We start from the raw sequence: 14215 nt of genomic DNA on the forward strand, positions 1-14215 counted from the left end.
AAATGTATATACCATACTCAAGCCAAGTTATTGTCTTTGAACAGAAAATATGGATTGTATACCCTGGTTGTTCTACATCACTGGTTTAGTGACAAGTCAAAACGTCCAAATTGGTTATTTTTTAATGATTTTTGATAAATTTTACTTGAGGTATGTTATTCCCAAATATTTTTACTTTATTCAACCAGAAAATACTCAGGATGTAAAGGTTTGTCCGGGTCGCTAGACGAGTAGCGACAAGGTCCCCTAGGTCACTCGTTTTTCTTCTGCTCAATGAATTAGGGAATAATCTAATTATATATTTTACATTTTAGTTTCCTCACTGCAATAATGGAAAACTTGTCTTTCATGAAATTTCATGTTTGCAGCAAGCATTGCACATGTAGAGACTAATTCCACTCATGTATACAAGAACTTCAAACACACAAAATTTGCAGCCAGTCAGCGGAATTTATTTCACTTTGTTTCTCTGCAAATTTACATATTTTTTTTTGCCTTAAAATTTCTGGAAAGCTTTTTTCTTCTCTGAGCCAGGGGCCTTTGACACTTTGCAAACATTGAAACGGACAGTCTTACTAAGTGGTCGACATTCACCTACGGTAACGATGTCTCCAAGTGTTACATCCCTGTGTAGAAAACAAATTCATAGTTTAAAATTAGACAACTGAATATACAATATTTTGTATAACTTTTTCTTCTTCTTCAATTTGTTGATGACATTTCAGCACGAGACAAAAAGCTGATATGACACATACTGTCTGAATCATTGGCTTGATTGACATTTCAATAAGAATCTAGGACATATTCAGACTTTTTTTTTTTGCATAAAGATAATTTCTCGATATAAATCAGTAAATATCTGAGGGTGCCTTCAGATCACCCTTCTTGTCAAATTGAGAAGACTACTTATACTTTCAACTGTATCAGCAAATGCCAGTTGGCAGATCTCAGCAGTGCCCAGTGTGGGCATATGAAGACCATCGTGAGAAAACATCATGTACAGTTTTTCTGGTTTCTAATCATACACTGTGTGCTCATTTATTTAAAGCCTTATGAAAAGTGGTTAAGACAATCAACTAATACAAACACTAACATTAACACTACCTTCTCATATCACACACTCGTCTCTGAAATATGTATCGCCAGAAAGATCAGATCAATGAGAGCCAAATGATTCCAATTATCTTAGTCTAATTACACAGTTAAATAAAGCTTAAGCTTACCTAAAGCATGGTGAGAGATGAGCAGAGATATTTTTATGTCTTTTCTCAAATCTGTTATACTTCTTAATGTAATGAAGGTAGTCTCTTCTGATGACAATTGTCCTTTGCATCTTCATCTTTGTCACCATACCACTCAAGATACGACCACGAATGTGAACGTTACCAGTAAAGGGACATTTCTTGTCGATGTACGTGCCTTCTACTGCCTAAATAAATCAGACAATACAAAATTTCAGCACTATTCATATCAATCTGTCACACAGTGATATTACAATGCCATAAGACATTTTGAAACCCCACCTGATGATAATTTTCATTTCCATGGCAATTGAGCTTCATGTTGTTATATAAAAGGTAATACCAATCCCAATGACAAACCCCTATAAATTTGGGTTCCCATCATGCCTAATTAATGTCACTAAGACAGGAGTAGCACATCAAATAAAATATTTGTACAAAAATACATTTAAACTGTATCAGCAAATGCCAGTTGGCAGATCTCAGCAGTGCCAGTGTAGGCATATGAAGACCATCGTGAGAAAACATCATATACAGTACAGTATATTATCACTTGTAGTTACAATCTTTTATAACACAATACTAGTACTTGCATCTCTTGGAGTTTTGAATCCTAGACCAATGTTTCTCACAAGACGTTGTTCCTTCTTCTTGCCAACAGCAAGAACACGTTTCTTGTTCTGGAAAACAGTGGGCTGCTTCTGGTAGGCCTTCTCAGTCTGTCAAGTATATACAGAAACAGAATTACCATATATCCAGCATGAAATTATTTATAAGACACACAATAACCTAGACAAAGATTCCTTGTTGATGGCACTCCTCAACCATTAGCTAGAAGTTTGTAACTAGTGATAAGGGTGTCCACAACAACCAATCTTTCAGTTTGTCATTAATCCTCTATAGGTTGATTTGTGACTTAGTAGCGAGTGGTAGTGCATACAGTAAGTCACACTGTCCCATCCCTAGCTTCTACTGAGTGGTACAATGACTCTGAATACACCTGGACACTTTGGCAGGTTGCTTCCTTTCAAGGATCATGCCCTCCCTTTTGGTAGGGAAAGCTGTCAATCTCCTGCAATTGTGCTGGGAAAGTTGGGTGGCAGTCAAACAAAGGTGGTAACAACTGAACCTTTCCCACTACAGCCAACCAATAAATTGTGAGTCAGGGAAGCAAGTACATGCTAGGAGTGAGACTCTGAGAGACATTGTCCTTCAGCCACAAGAGGATTAACAACATACAGTATACAGAAATACAAACACAGTAGACTGTTATGATACCATCCCTTTATATGTACCAGCCCTTACAACGTTTTATAAACAATACTTGCACACAACAATACAACATATAATTTGTCAAATAAACCTGTGTGATACCTTATCACAAACATTAAATGTATATATACACTATTTGTACAGTGAACACAATAGTTATAATGTAACAGAAGCTCCGACTAGTTTCTTCACAAAATTATACTGTACAATAAAACTTAGTAGACATTGATGTAATCGCCTCAATTTGTACTTTCTGGGTGCAAAATTTAGAAGTGTCCATGTATTTAAAATCTTTATTCTCTATGATGTCCAAGTGTCAATTTTGACTTTGAAGGGGTCACAGCTAATCAACTGCACAAAATTTCTCAGTAACAAACAGTATATTTCACGAGGTTTGAAATTTAGAATTTCTAAAACCAGATGTAATTTTTTCTACTCTACGATACTTTTAGACACATCAAATTTGCTTTTAGTATACATTGATGGGAGAGAATACTAGCTAGGCACCTTTGACTTCCATGAACAATATATAAATTTTGAGCTTCTGAAACATTGTTACAACACCTTTAATTAAATCATGCTTGCATCATCATTGACAAGACCAGTGTGGTATCTGATGGGATGGTATGACATATCATGTCTCACACAAACCAGCATCATGATCCAACAATTATGAAAAATAAATAAATTGTACACGGCTAGTCTAGAGGCTAGCCGTTGGTTTTGAATCTGAAGATATCTTCAACAAATACCCGACTTCAGATTCAAATGATACCAGATAGCCTCTAGATTAATATACTGCTGATACCCTGTGAAAGTTGAAGATGAATGTTTATTCCCATTCCTGGATGATGTAATATTTTCATTAACAATGAGATTACTGTTGTGATCTTTTCTGTAATGACACCATGATATTTATCGAGTTTCAATTTCTCTATACTACCTGCTCGGCAGAAAACTGCGACACTTTCTGGTGTTTATGAGCTCCCTGAATAAATCAGTGACAGAGTTTGTTAAAAAGAAAGTCAGTCTTAATATAAACAGTGGTATACAAACTTTATCTGTGCGAGGAAGTAAGTCGTTCTTGGGTGTTTATTATGTGAGCTCTCTACGTAGATTTAGGGGGAAAGACAATAATTTGCCAGCATAATTTACTTTTTTGTAGCTATTAGAGTAAAATTTTAAAATGGATAGTCACAGTTGTACTGAATTACAGACACATAAAATACTGAATACATGTATACACGTGGCATCAATTTTGGTGTGAAACACACATTTCTTAGTAGCTTTCCACAACCAGCCGCTTGGGGGCGCTAATATGCGCGCATACACGAGTTACTTACACGAAGATTTCATTCAAATAAATCCGACTTCGGGCTTAGAATGGCCGAGTATTTGAATTTACTATTAATTTAATACTGTAAAATTGTAACATTACTGAGAAAACTTTTAGCTACATTATGGTAACTTGCATCGCCTGTCTTCACTTGATGAAAGACGAGGCATGCCCTAGGTTAATAGATCGGATTTTGTCTGAATGAAAGACATTAAATAAAATCCATCGTAATAGAATGTTAGTACATATATTAACGTTTGATAATTGTACACGTTATCCATTCATTATTCCTCTTTTCGACAAGAAATACCCCCAATTTCTTGTTGTTGGTGTCTCACCTGCTCCGCCATTTTGACAGCCTATATTGGAAAAGGTTGAAACATGGGTAGGGCACGGGGTTTCACACCCTGAACTTCAGAGTTAAGTATCGCATAGTCTCGCAGATTCTAAACTGAACATAATTTTTCGTTCAAAATTTGGAATTTTACATAAAAGAGTAATTTACAAACCATTTAGTAACTTTCCCTACAGAAAAGTTAATACTTTCCAAAAAATTAGAGTTGATGAAAAGTAGGATGGCGTCACTACAATCACGTGATAGTTTTGCCAGTGTTAGACTTTTATACCCAAATTTCAATATGTACAAAAACATTTGCACCTCACCTAACCGTTAAGAGACAAATGTTATATTAATTTTAATTTTAAAAATTATAAATTATCGACTTTGTATAAAATAAACTGTTATTACGGAATATTGCAACTCTATACTTTTGCGAAAGTACAGGCTGAAAGTATGTAGATGCTGAATCCCCAGTACCCCTAATCATGGCGTTTCACCATACTGCTTGTTTTGTTTTCACTGTCATGATAGTATGCAATGCTGTGCTGTATCCGTCAATTTTCAGCAGTATTTTTCGACAATGGTTTGGATCAGGTGAAAAGGAAGAAGGGGCCGAGACCCCAAGTGAGTAATGTTGTTAATTTGAATTTAAAAAACGACATGATATTCGTGCATAAAAATCAGCTGAGCTGACAGCGAAAGTGGTCAGTGGATGTGGATGGGATGGATTTGCGTTTGTTCAGTAACATTTCAAAGATGGTCAGAGAATTTTTTTTTGATAGGCCACTCTTTCAACCATATTTTCAATTTCTGTTCCGTTCTTTAATACATCAGAGTTACGTACACTAAACAGTCCGACAACAAAGAAGATATGGCTGACATATTTCATATATCGACTTATTTAATTCATTGTTTGATAATGTCATTACTTGCCCATGTTAAGTTTTATTGATCTGGAAGATCCCGCCACATGTCATTTTTAATGAATTTTCATTGTGTCCCGTTTCAGATGTACTTGTATTACACTATATACGCTTTCACAAATATATAATTTCATCATATTTGAAATAATATTTTTCCTGAATTCAACTCCTTCCTGGTAGAGTTTTAGAGATGTCCATACTCCATAGCTCAGAGGACCCGACATCAAAATTATTAGAATAACATGTTCATGCTGTTGGCATGCAAGAATTTTAATTGTCTAAATCAAAATAACACTCAATTATGAAACTATGCTTTGAAAGTAAATTCTCGTATCTGTTGTTTGAAATATCAGATATCAGCGCGGTGACTCAAACTTCAAAGAAAGAGAAAACCTATTTTTGTCATTTTCACCCCAAACACCATTATGTGTTGTCTTTTATCAGGCGATACACCAGTCATTTCGGAGACTTTATCCTAGAAAAGTAAACTTACAGATGCAGATTAATTATTGCATGTCAGAAGTTGAATGAGAATTTTAAATATGTATTTTTTGACATTTTTGGGGGAAAAAATTCATTTCAGTGTATCCACCACATATGAGGCATCATGGACCAAGGAATCCATCAGCTCGAGGTATGTACAGCAATCTTTGTTGTCTTTGCAACTAAAATACAATGCTGTTCCTGAGTTTTTGTTTCCTCTTAATTGCTGTACACTGTGTACACTAAAAAATAGGAGAATTATAAATCTGTAATTGGATTTTACTTTTATTAATATTCTGTACATGCAGTTCTGTTCTTATTGACATTAAAGGTACACTAGCTGTAAATGGAGTATTAATTTTTTTTGTCTGACAACCAACAATATATTCACTGAAAATTGCTGAAATACCAATAAATAGACATTGTGCATGTCAGTTACATGTAGAGGTCTATTTTATCCATAAGTAGTGTAGAAACAGGTTGAAAATGTGAATACATTGGGTCACTGATTTTGGGGTATGGACCCAAAAATCAATTTGCTTGGATTTACTATTCTCTGTTTGTAATGACATAAATATGATTCAATATTGTTCAGGGTGTACGATATTACGATTAAGTCATTATATCTAATGACAATTTTTTTTTTTAAATGTTGTAGTTATGTGCAGTGTTAATCAATTTTATTGATGCTAAATCTAGTTATATAGAATTTTTTTTTAGTCAGTACATTTGTACTGGTAGGAATATTAATATAAAAACTCAATCAAAATATAATAAAAATGGTATTTTGTAATCAAAATAATATAACACCAAATAATATTCCTATGGAAGATTGTTTCATTTTCATGTGATAAAGCAATATTTGTAGGTGATTCAGTTTCCAAAAAGTGTAAAAAATATAAATGAAATAAATTTGCAATGTAATAATAAAATTATTCAGTGTTACATATGTGAAACATCAGTTTGCAGGGCTGAAACAGTAGTCCTGTGTCCATAGACTACCAATTCTTGTCATGTGGCCACCGTAATTTGCAGCTTGTAGCCCACTCGGGCTACCGGTATACCACTGATTATGTGATGATTTAAAGGATGGAAGATTATTGAGAGAAAAGTATTTTAATAACACATATTTCCAGTAGAGGAACTCTGTTTTCAGTTCAGGAATATAGGACTATTGTTGGTCACCATCCTTTGGCTACCAATTTCTGAAATTGGTCTCCCACTAGGACTACCAAAGAAAAAAGTTAATTTCAAGCCCTGTGTTTGGTTGTCTACTACTGCTTGTATACATGTATACACTAATCTGATGATATATCACGACTTTGAACCCCTATGAATGTGTTGGTTCATTAGGTCCAATAGCTGGTGAAAGGGCAGCACAACAGATGGCAGCACAGCAGGCACAGAAGCAGGATGGGGGTGGTAAATCACGTGGAATGATGAGTTCAATTTTGCCTGTCTATGCTATCGGTATTGTGGGTTATTTTGCCTATATTATGTACAGGGTAAGTATTTCCTTTAATGACAACAACCTTTCTACCATACTCAAGCCAAGTTATTGTCTATGAACAGAAAATATGGATTTATATACCCTGGTTTTTCGAGGTCACAACAACCCAATATATACATCATTGATACTCGAAAATATGAGTCAAATTGATCAAAATCACCAGTATTTTCCTATATATCTTAAATTTAATAGTTTGTAAAGTTCTTATTTTATTAGTCTGCAATATTTTTCTTTACTCAACCAGAAAATACTCATGATGTAATGGTTTTGACACGACTCCTATTAATAACTCATGAATTGCTCAGCTGAATGAAGATAAATAATGGGAACTGATATATAAAATTTAGTAGTCATAGATTTGGAGACTGAAATCTACACTTTTGATCAGTTGTGTTCTTGTTGTTAATTTGTAGTGACTAGCAGACTTGTGACTTAATGATATTAAGGGGAAAGGATACCTTGGGATTTCGCTATGCTCAATAGAAACTGGGATGTGAAATGAGATAAAACGTGTTGGTTTTTATTCACTTTCACTTAAAAATCAGTATCGAGCTGGCATCATTCAGAACTTATCGTAAAGTCATGTGATGTGTAGGCCTTGCTGGGTAATTTCTGGTAAATGTGTTGTCTATTTCTATTGTCGTAGTAATTGCATGACAAAACAACCAGTCATCAACACTTTTAACGGAAAGTTCTAACTGATGCCAGTTCCATACTAATAACTAAAAGTGAATGAAACCAATGTATATTGTCCCGTTTAAATCTAAATTTTTTATTAGACACAGTTAATTCAGAAGGTATCGTTAAGTTTCCCTACATTTTACAATTCTAATGATGTAGTGCTCACCCCACAACTTAAACCTCCTACTCCCATACAGACAACATTTTTTTTCCATTTTGACATTACAATGTAAGTTAATTTATTGTGCATACTGCACGCTTATTTTCACTACTATTTTTTTTATCTGTGATTGATCTTTAAATGTGTAGGCAGTATAGTAATCCCAGTGGAAAACATCACATTTCTTAGTACAGTAGAATATGAAATACAGGCAGCTGCTTCTGTTATCAGCTAAAAGGAAACTCCTTGAAAACGAGAGAGATGGAAATACATGAATAATTCATTTGTCTGTCTGGGACATGGCAGGTCAAAATGTTGATAGTACTGTGTGTCTGTGGTATATGATCATATGGAACCATTTCACATAATTTTCTACGAAATGTAGGAAAAAAAATGTTTTCATTGAAACTCACTTTGTTACTCAGAGTATGTGACAGTTCATGAACTAAAAATCTGAGAGTTAAGTTTTCAATTTTGTGTTTTACACTTTGAGACTGCAGAGGGACTGAGTAGAGTATATATAATCTTATCCTAATTAAAATTGACCTGCCTTTTCCGAATATTTTGAATAGATTTTGGAAAATAAATTTGTAGAGGTATCCAACAAAATAAAGAGTCTGGTAGTAGCTGGCACTTTCTTCTATGATTCAAGCTATTTAGTAATTTGCCATGAACATATGTTATATATACTCCACTAATACAAGTAAAAAGTGCAAACCTTAAACCGTAAACCTTTTGCTGTTACTTTGTTCAAGTAAACTTAAGCCCATTCTCAGTTAAAATCAAGAGAAAAAAATCAGGGTCATTGTACAGTTTTGTTCTTATAGATGTCAAAATGACAAAAATGTTAGTTTCCAATAGTGCTGCTGAATATTGTGTTAAATTTATGGAAAACTAAAAGATTTTGATTTCGTTCAAAACCAGATGGTGAACCCTAAATTTCTTTCATGGTTTCAAAAGGATCAGGAACAAGCTCTCATATGACAAAGTTCAGAGAGTTTTAAGAACACCACACCAGGAAATGGAGAAATTTTCACAAAATGTGTGCTCTGAAGAGTCATTTCATGATGTTACATCACTATTCCTGAGTGCCTATACCCTTCAGTGTAACATAACTCTCATAAATATTCAGTGAGCAACTTGAATACATTATTTCTTCTGACTCCCATGATGCAATAGGAGATAGCACAGATACCATATAAAGGTACAAAATCAAATTGAAGTTTTTCTGAAATCGCAAGTAATTGTAGGTGATGTAAAATCACTCTCCAGAAACCATAGTTTATGAAAATGACTTCATTTCCTGGAGTGGTGCTCCCCTTTACGAATGTGAAAATTGGTTGCCAAGGTGCATTCTACCCCTATATAATTGGCTAAAGCCTGATATGTAATAATGACAATCATACTTTTAAATTTCCATAGATTTTCTTCAAGGAGCAGGACCAGAAAGACCCTCTAACTGGACAACCTGTGCGAGGTGCATGGACTAACAGACAAACCAGCGTGTATGATGACCCAGTAGAGGAGAGGAGAAGAGAACAAGCAGAAAGTCTGCAAAGAACTCTACAGCAAGATTTACGCGGTGAAAGACATAGGGAAACCAGGAAGACACCCAAAACTCAAGTTCCTAGCAATAGTACGTCCTCCTCTCTTGTATTCAGCATTACTGTAAAGGGGAACACCACTGGAGGAAATAAAGATATTTTAATAAACTTTTGGTTCTGGAGAGTCGTTTCATGATTTCACCCCATAGAAATTAATACCACGAAACACCAAATTAAACTTTTTTATCACCTCTATTGCTCTAGCAGTACTGTGGTACACTGTTGACTCAAATGATGCATATTCATGACCATTTATCTGAAGGTAATAAGCAGTTAGGAGTCATGAATATTCATTGTTCATCTAATAGATGTTTGTGTCTGCTAAGACCTGTGAGGCAATGGTGTTCCACTGAAAGAACAATGAAGGTGAAATTTTAAAGCGTTTCAATTTGGTGTTACTTGGCAGCTGAGTGAAATTTATGTGATGTGAAATCATGAAATATCTCTCTAACCCAATGTTTATGAAAATACCTTTATTTCCTGGAGTGACATTCACCTTTGTAAACACTAAAAAACTGTGATACAATGTGTACAATGTTGAATATAAATCAAATCAGAATTTTACAACAAGTGGTTCATACAAATGAGTAGATTGATTACAAACTGTCATTGTTAAAGTAATAAGTGCCTTGGATATAAAAGTCAGAAAACTCTGAGCCAATTTTCAGTTAAACTCAATTTTCTTTTTAAATGGTTGTCAAAATAATATTAAAAGTAAGTCAATATGCCATGGAATACTATATTAGTTCTATAGGAAAATAAACGTTGTTGTTGAGTCTTTGAAAAGAAGAAGGTGGCCACCAAATTTCTTGTATTATTATATATAAGAGCAGATTCAGCCACAAGACTTGAACCTATTTTAACAAAATTTAACATGGCTGCCATAGCAAGCTAACAGTGACAAGACGGAGAAGAAAGCCTTGCAGGCTAAAATAATTACTTGTTTCTCGTTAAATTTTGTAACCATCTTCTTTGATTTCATACTTCGTGTTTCAATCCTTTTGTAGATGATGATGAATCAGAAATTGTTGGACTCCAAAAACGTCTTGAAGACACTGAAAGAGCTATGCAGAAGATGATGGAGTATATGAACAAGATGGGTGTAGCTATGAGCCAGGTAACAGAACAGATGGCCCAGAATGAAAACCCAGACAAGAGTAATTCAGCTAGCCACAAAGGACTGGTAGATGCCTACATGAACAACCACGACGAGGTCTACCACGATGAAGAGGATTTCGATGAGGATGAAGAATATGAGGAGGAAATTGTCGTTAAGAAAGTTCCCATCCGTAAAGTTCCTGTCAGAAGAAAAGTTCCTCCAACCAGGAAAGTAGTTGGTCGTAGAGTAAGACTCGACCAAAGCAGAGCCATGAAAACCAGGGATTATCCTAGGAAAAGAGTCGTATATGTGCGGGAGGTGGATGATAATGAAAGTGATGATATACAGGATAAATTTGATGACTATGTGAAGGAAGATAGGTATGTTGACCATGATGAGGATGATGATGATGATGGCGAGGATGAGGAGGATAATCAGGTGGCGTATGAGCATCCAGATGAAGATGCCTATGAAGATGAAGATGATGACATGGATGATGAGGATGAGAGAGAAGATGGAGATGATGATGATGATGATGCCGATGTTGAAGAATTAGGTAGCGAGACTCTCTTACCTGAAAGTGACTCACAAAATGTAGAATCGGAAAATCTACGGAAAAGGAAAGTTCAAGCTAACTCTCAGGAAAACGATGATGCATAATTGTAAAAGGTAGTCCTAGTCTAGTATTAGGCTTTTATTTTCTGACAAAAAGAGAATGATTTCACCCACCAATGGAATTTTTATTCCATTTTCATGATGCATTGTATAACTGTTTGGGTATGTACTATGTATGTAGTACTGGGCAGTCAAATCCAAAATTGTTTGTCTTAGTGTTATGAATATGTTAAGTAAAGCGCCCTGAGCTGTAACGGAAGTATTATTTGTTTTGATCAAACAACTTATTATATATTCACTGAAAATTGTTAAAATACCAATAATTAGACATTGTACATGTTAATGAGAGGTCTATTTTATCGATAATAAGTATAGTAGTAAGTTGAAATTGTGATCATGGGGGTGGAGTGGGGATGATGCTGATTTTTGGGTACGAACCCACAAAAAATCAATTTCAATGGTTTTATTGCTCCATACTTTGTGTACTGCTACACAAATATATTTACCCACAGATGATTCAGGACGAATTATGTTATGAGTAATATCTCTTAACAAACTGTTTCAAAACACATTCCAGTTGCAGCTAGTGCAGCTTTAAGACATTGATGTGTGTCTTTCTGAATATGCTGCAAGGACATATTTTCTGAACTGTGTGCATGCAGTATGCTACAATCTGTGCATGCACAGAAATATGTTCCGAAATATGTGTAGGTTTGAAGAAAATGGGGACTTGAAAATATAGTGAGATGTTAACATAGCTACACGTCTTCCAGGATAATGCAATGCATCATGGGATTGGAAGGAAAATGAAAAGTGAACACTTTTTTTGTAAAAATGTTATTACTCTGGTCATTGAGACCACAGTTTACTAATAAGATAGACACAAACTAAAACTATTTTGGTTGACAGATTACACAAGTAGGGGATAGCTGTTCCTCTGCTGTGCGATTCTAATCACACTGTGAGCAAGATAGTGTAAACATTGAAAGTCCCAAAACAGTACACTGCAAGTTCATGGATCTAGTTTTCAGAGACACCTCCCTACTGAGACTATAATCAAACCAACTTTCATTCAATGCTTATCACTGTTATATCAACATGTTACTACATTTGTTTTAGTTTGTGTCTAAGTTTGTGACTGAGTAAATGGAAACCTCCATTACTAGAGTACAGTTGTAATAATTAAAAATCAGTTCTGATAAGACAACCAAAATGTTATTCCCCAGGTACATGTACCTGCGAAAATGTTTCACCTGTTCACAGGGTTCATCAGAATGTATATTTGCTTGTTCTATTAACAGAAACAGGCAAAATATTACTTGTAGGTAATATAACATTTTGTTGTGCAATCAGAACTGAAGTAAATTATGTTTTACTGAGCTGAGGAATATACTCAGCTGTATTCAATGAAATTTAAAAAGGAGCTGAAAAACTAACACAGTGTCAATCTTTGCAGTGGTGTTATTTCTAAGGACTAACAGCACCAAAACCATTCTATGACATTGAAACATGGGATGAACTAATTGTGTACATCACTGAAACATTGGGTGAACTAATTGTGTATCAATAATCCGTTAATTATGCCAAGTACCAAAATGTAAATATACTTAACGGATATCTAATATTTGGCATTCATTATAATGGATTTTAATTGATTTTTAATGTATTTGACATTGAGCTTGTCATGTTTGTTTAACATTGAACGCCTGGGTTTTTAATCGATTTGTCCATTTCGCATGCAGTGATATTGTTGATTTCTTTTGATATGCTCTTCTCTGAAAGTATATAACAGTATCACACATTGTGTGTTTCTTATTTCATAACTAACAATGTAGACAAAACTAATGATGTAGTTTTCATATTTAGGAATAATTGTGTGTGTGAAGTAACTGTGTGCAATAAAAATCTTATGGTACTAAACCAGATTCAATTTATAGCTAAAATTTAATGTACAAAAGACATAACATTAACACTTCCTGTCATATTTATTGTATTTATTTCTGTTAAGTAGGAAATGTGCAATTTTTCGTCTAATAAGCATGTCAAAAGAATGAACATTTTCTTATACAGGCATAATCTGTACACTCGTTATAGTAAAAGATATTTGATACTGTCAACAATGACGCTTTTTAGCACAACTGACCATCAGGCATGCAATTAAAAGTGTTTGTGTATGTATGTATGTATGTATGTATGTATGTATGTATGTATGTATGTATGTATGTGTGTGTGTGTGTGTGTGTGTGTGTGTGTGTGTGTGTGTGTGTGTGTATGTATGTATGTATGTATGTATGTATGTATGTGTGTGTGTATGTAAAGTGGTGTCTTTAATGTGTATATGGGTACCGATACTAACATTTAAAACGTTAAAAATGAGCATAGCAACTATAACCAAACCCATAGTAACAGTGTAACTAGGGAGGAGCCAAAGGAATGTATCATTTCTATTGGTAAATAATTCCTGAAGTCCCTAGTAGTAGTCGCCATGAGGAAGATCATAACTCAATCTGAGTTGTAACACAGATTTCAGTATACTAGTCAGTTGTGCTACAATGCAATTGGCAGTGTTTAGTAAAATGTTGGACAGACCATAGAGTGAAATGTTTTTAATGTAACTTACAGAACAGTCTAAAAGTTTTGTAGAGATTTTTAGAAATAGTGTAGTTTAACTATAGTGTGCCACTTTTAGTTGACATGTATGCAATTTTTGAAAGTCTAAATTTTAATATAATATTTATAGTACTCTTGCCGTGCCTGAATAGTAATATTTTAATTTGCGTTTCACTTTAATAATTCCCGCTTGTATATTTTTCTTATTGCATAGATATTTATTTTTAGGTCAAAGTTCAAGGTGTGTTTATTTTTTTTTCTTTATTCATATATTTGAAAAAAATGAATAGAAATGGATTAATTTGTCTAAGAGTACAAATTTGTTGAGTTTTTAATTTGAT

At 34.3% G+C, this 14215-nt stretch overlaps 2 protein-coding genes and 2 non-coding genes across 4 annotated transcripts; 1 reads left to right on the plus strand and 3 right to left on the minus strand.

Annotated features, from left to right (window-relative positions):
* Window positions 1-426: 426 nt before the first annotated feature.
* Window positions 427-4224, minus strand: LOC144433589 (small ribosomal subunit protein uS17-like). Its single transcript, XM_078121912.1, has 4 exons — window positions 4188-4224; window positions 1831-1960; window positions 1224-1425; window positions 427-626 (listed from the first exon to the last, which is right to left on the minus strand). Exons 1-4 carry the CDS (start codon window positions 4197-4199, stop codon window positions 497-499), a joined length of 474 nt encoding a protein of 157 aa, XP_077978038.1. The 5' UTR covers window positions 4200-4224; the 3' UTR covers window positions 427-496.
* On the minus strand, window positions 915-1002 carry LOC144434733 (small nucleolar RNA SNORD35). The gene has a single exon (XR_013480851.1). It is a non-coding gene; the product is annotated as a small nucleolar RNA SNORD35 (small nucleolar RNA).
* LOC144434734 (small nucleolar RNA SNORD35) lies at window positions 1691-1777 on the minus strand. Its single transcript, XR_013480852.1, has one exon. It is a non-coding gene; the product is annotated as a small nucleolar RNA SNORD35 (small nucleolar RNA).
* A 450-nt stretch (window positions 4225-4674) lies between the features above and the next one.
* Window positions 4675-13412, plus strand: LOC144433998 (uncharacterized). The gene is made up of 5 exons (XM_078122434.1): window positions 4675-4813; window positions 5696-5746; window positions 6949-7100; window positions 9369-9582; window positions 10558-13412. The coding sequence occupies exons 1-5, from the start codon at window positions 4675-4677 to the stop codon at window positions 11307-11309; spliced, it is 1308 nt and encodes a 435-aa protein (XP_077978560.1). The 3' UTR covers window positions 11310-13412.
* The last annotated feature ends 803 nt before the right edge of the window (window positions 13413-14215 follow it).

Source organism: Glandiceps talaboti, chromosome 4 (genome assembly GCF_964340395.1).
Source record: "Glandiceps talaboti chromosome 4, keGlaTala1.1, whole genome shotgun sequence".
NCBI lineage: Eukaryota > Metazoa > Hemichordata > Enteropneusta > Spengelidae > Glandiceps > Glandiceps talaboti.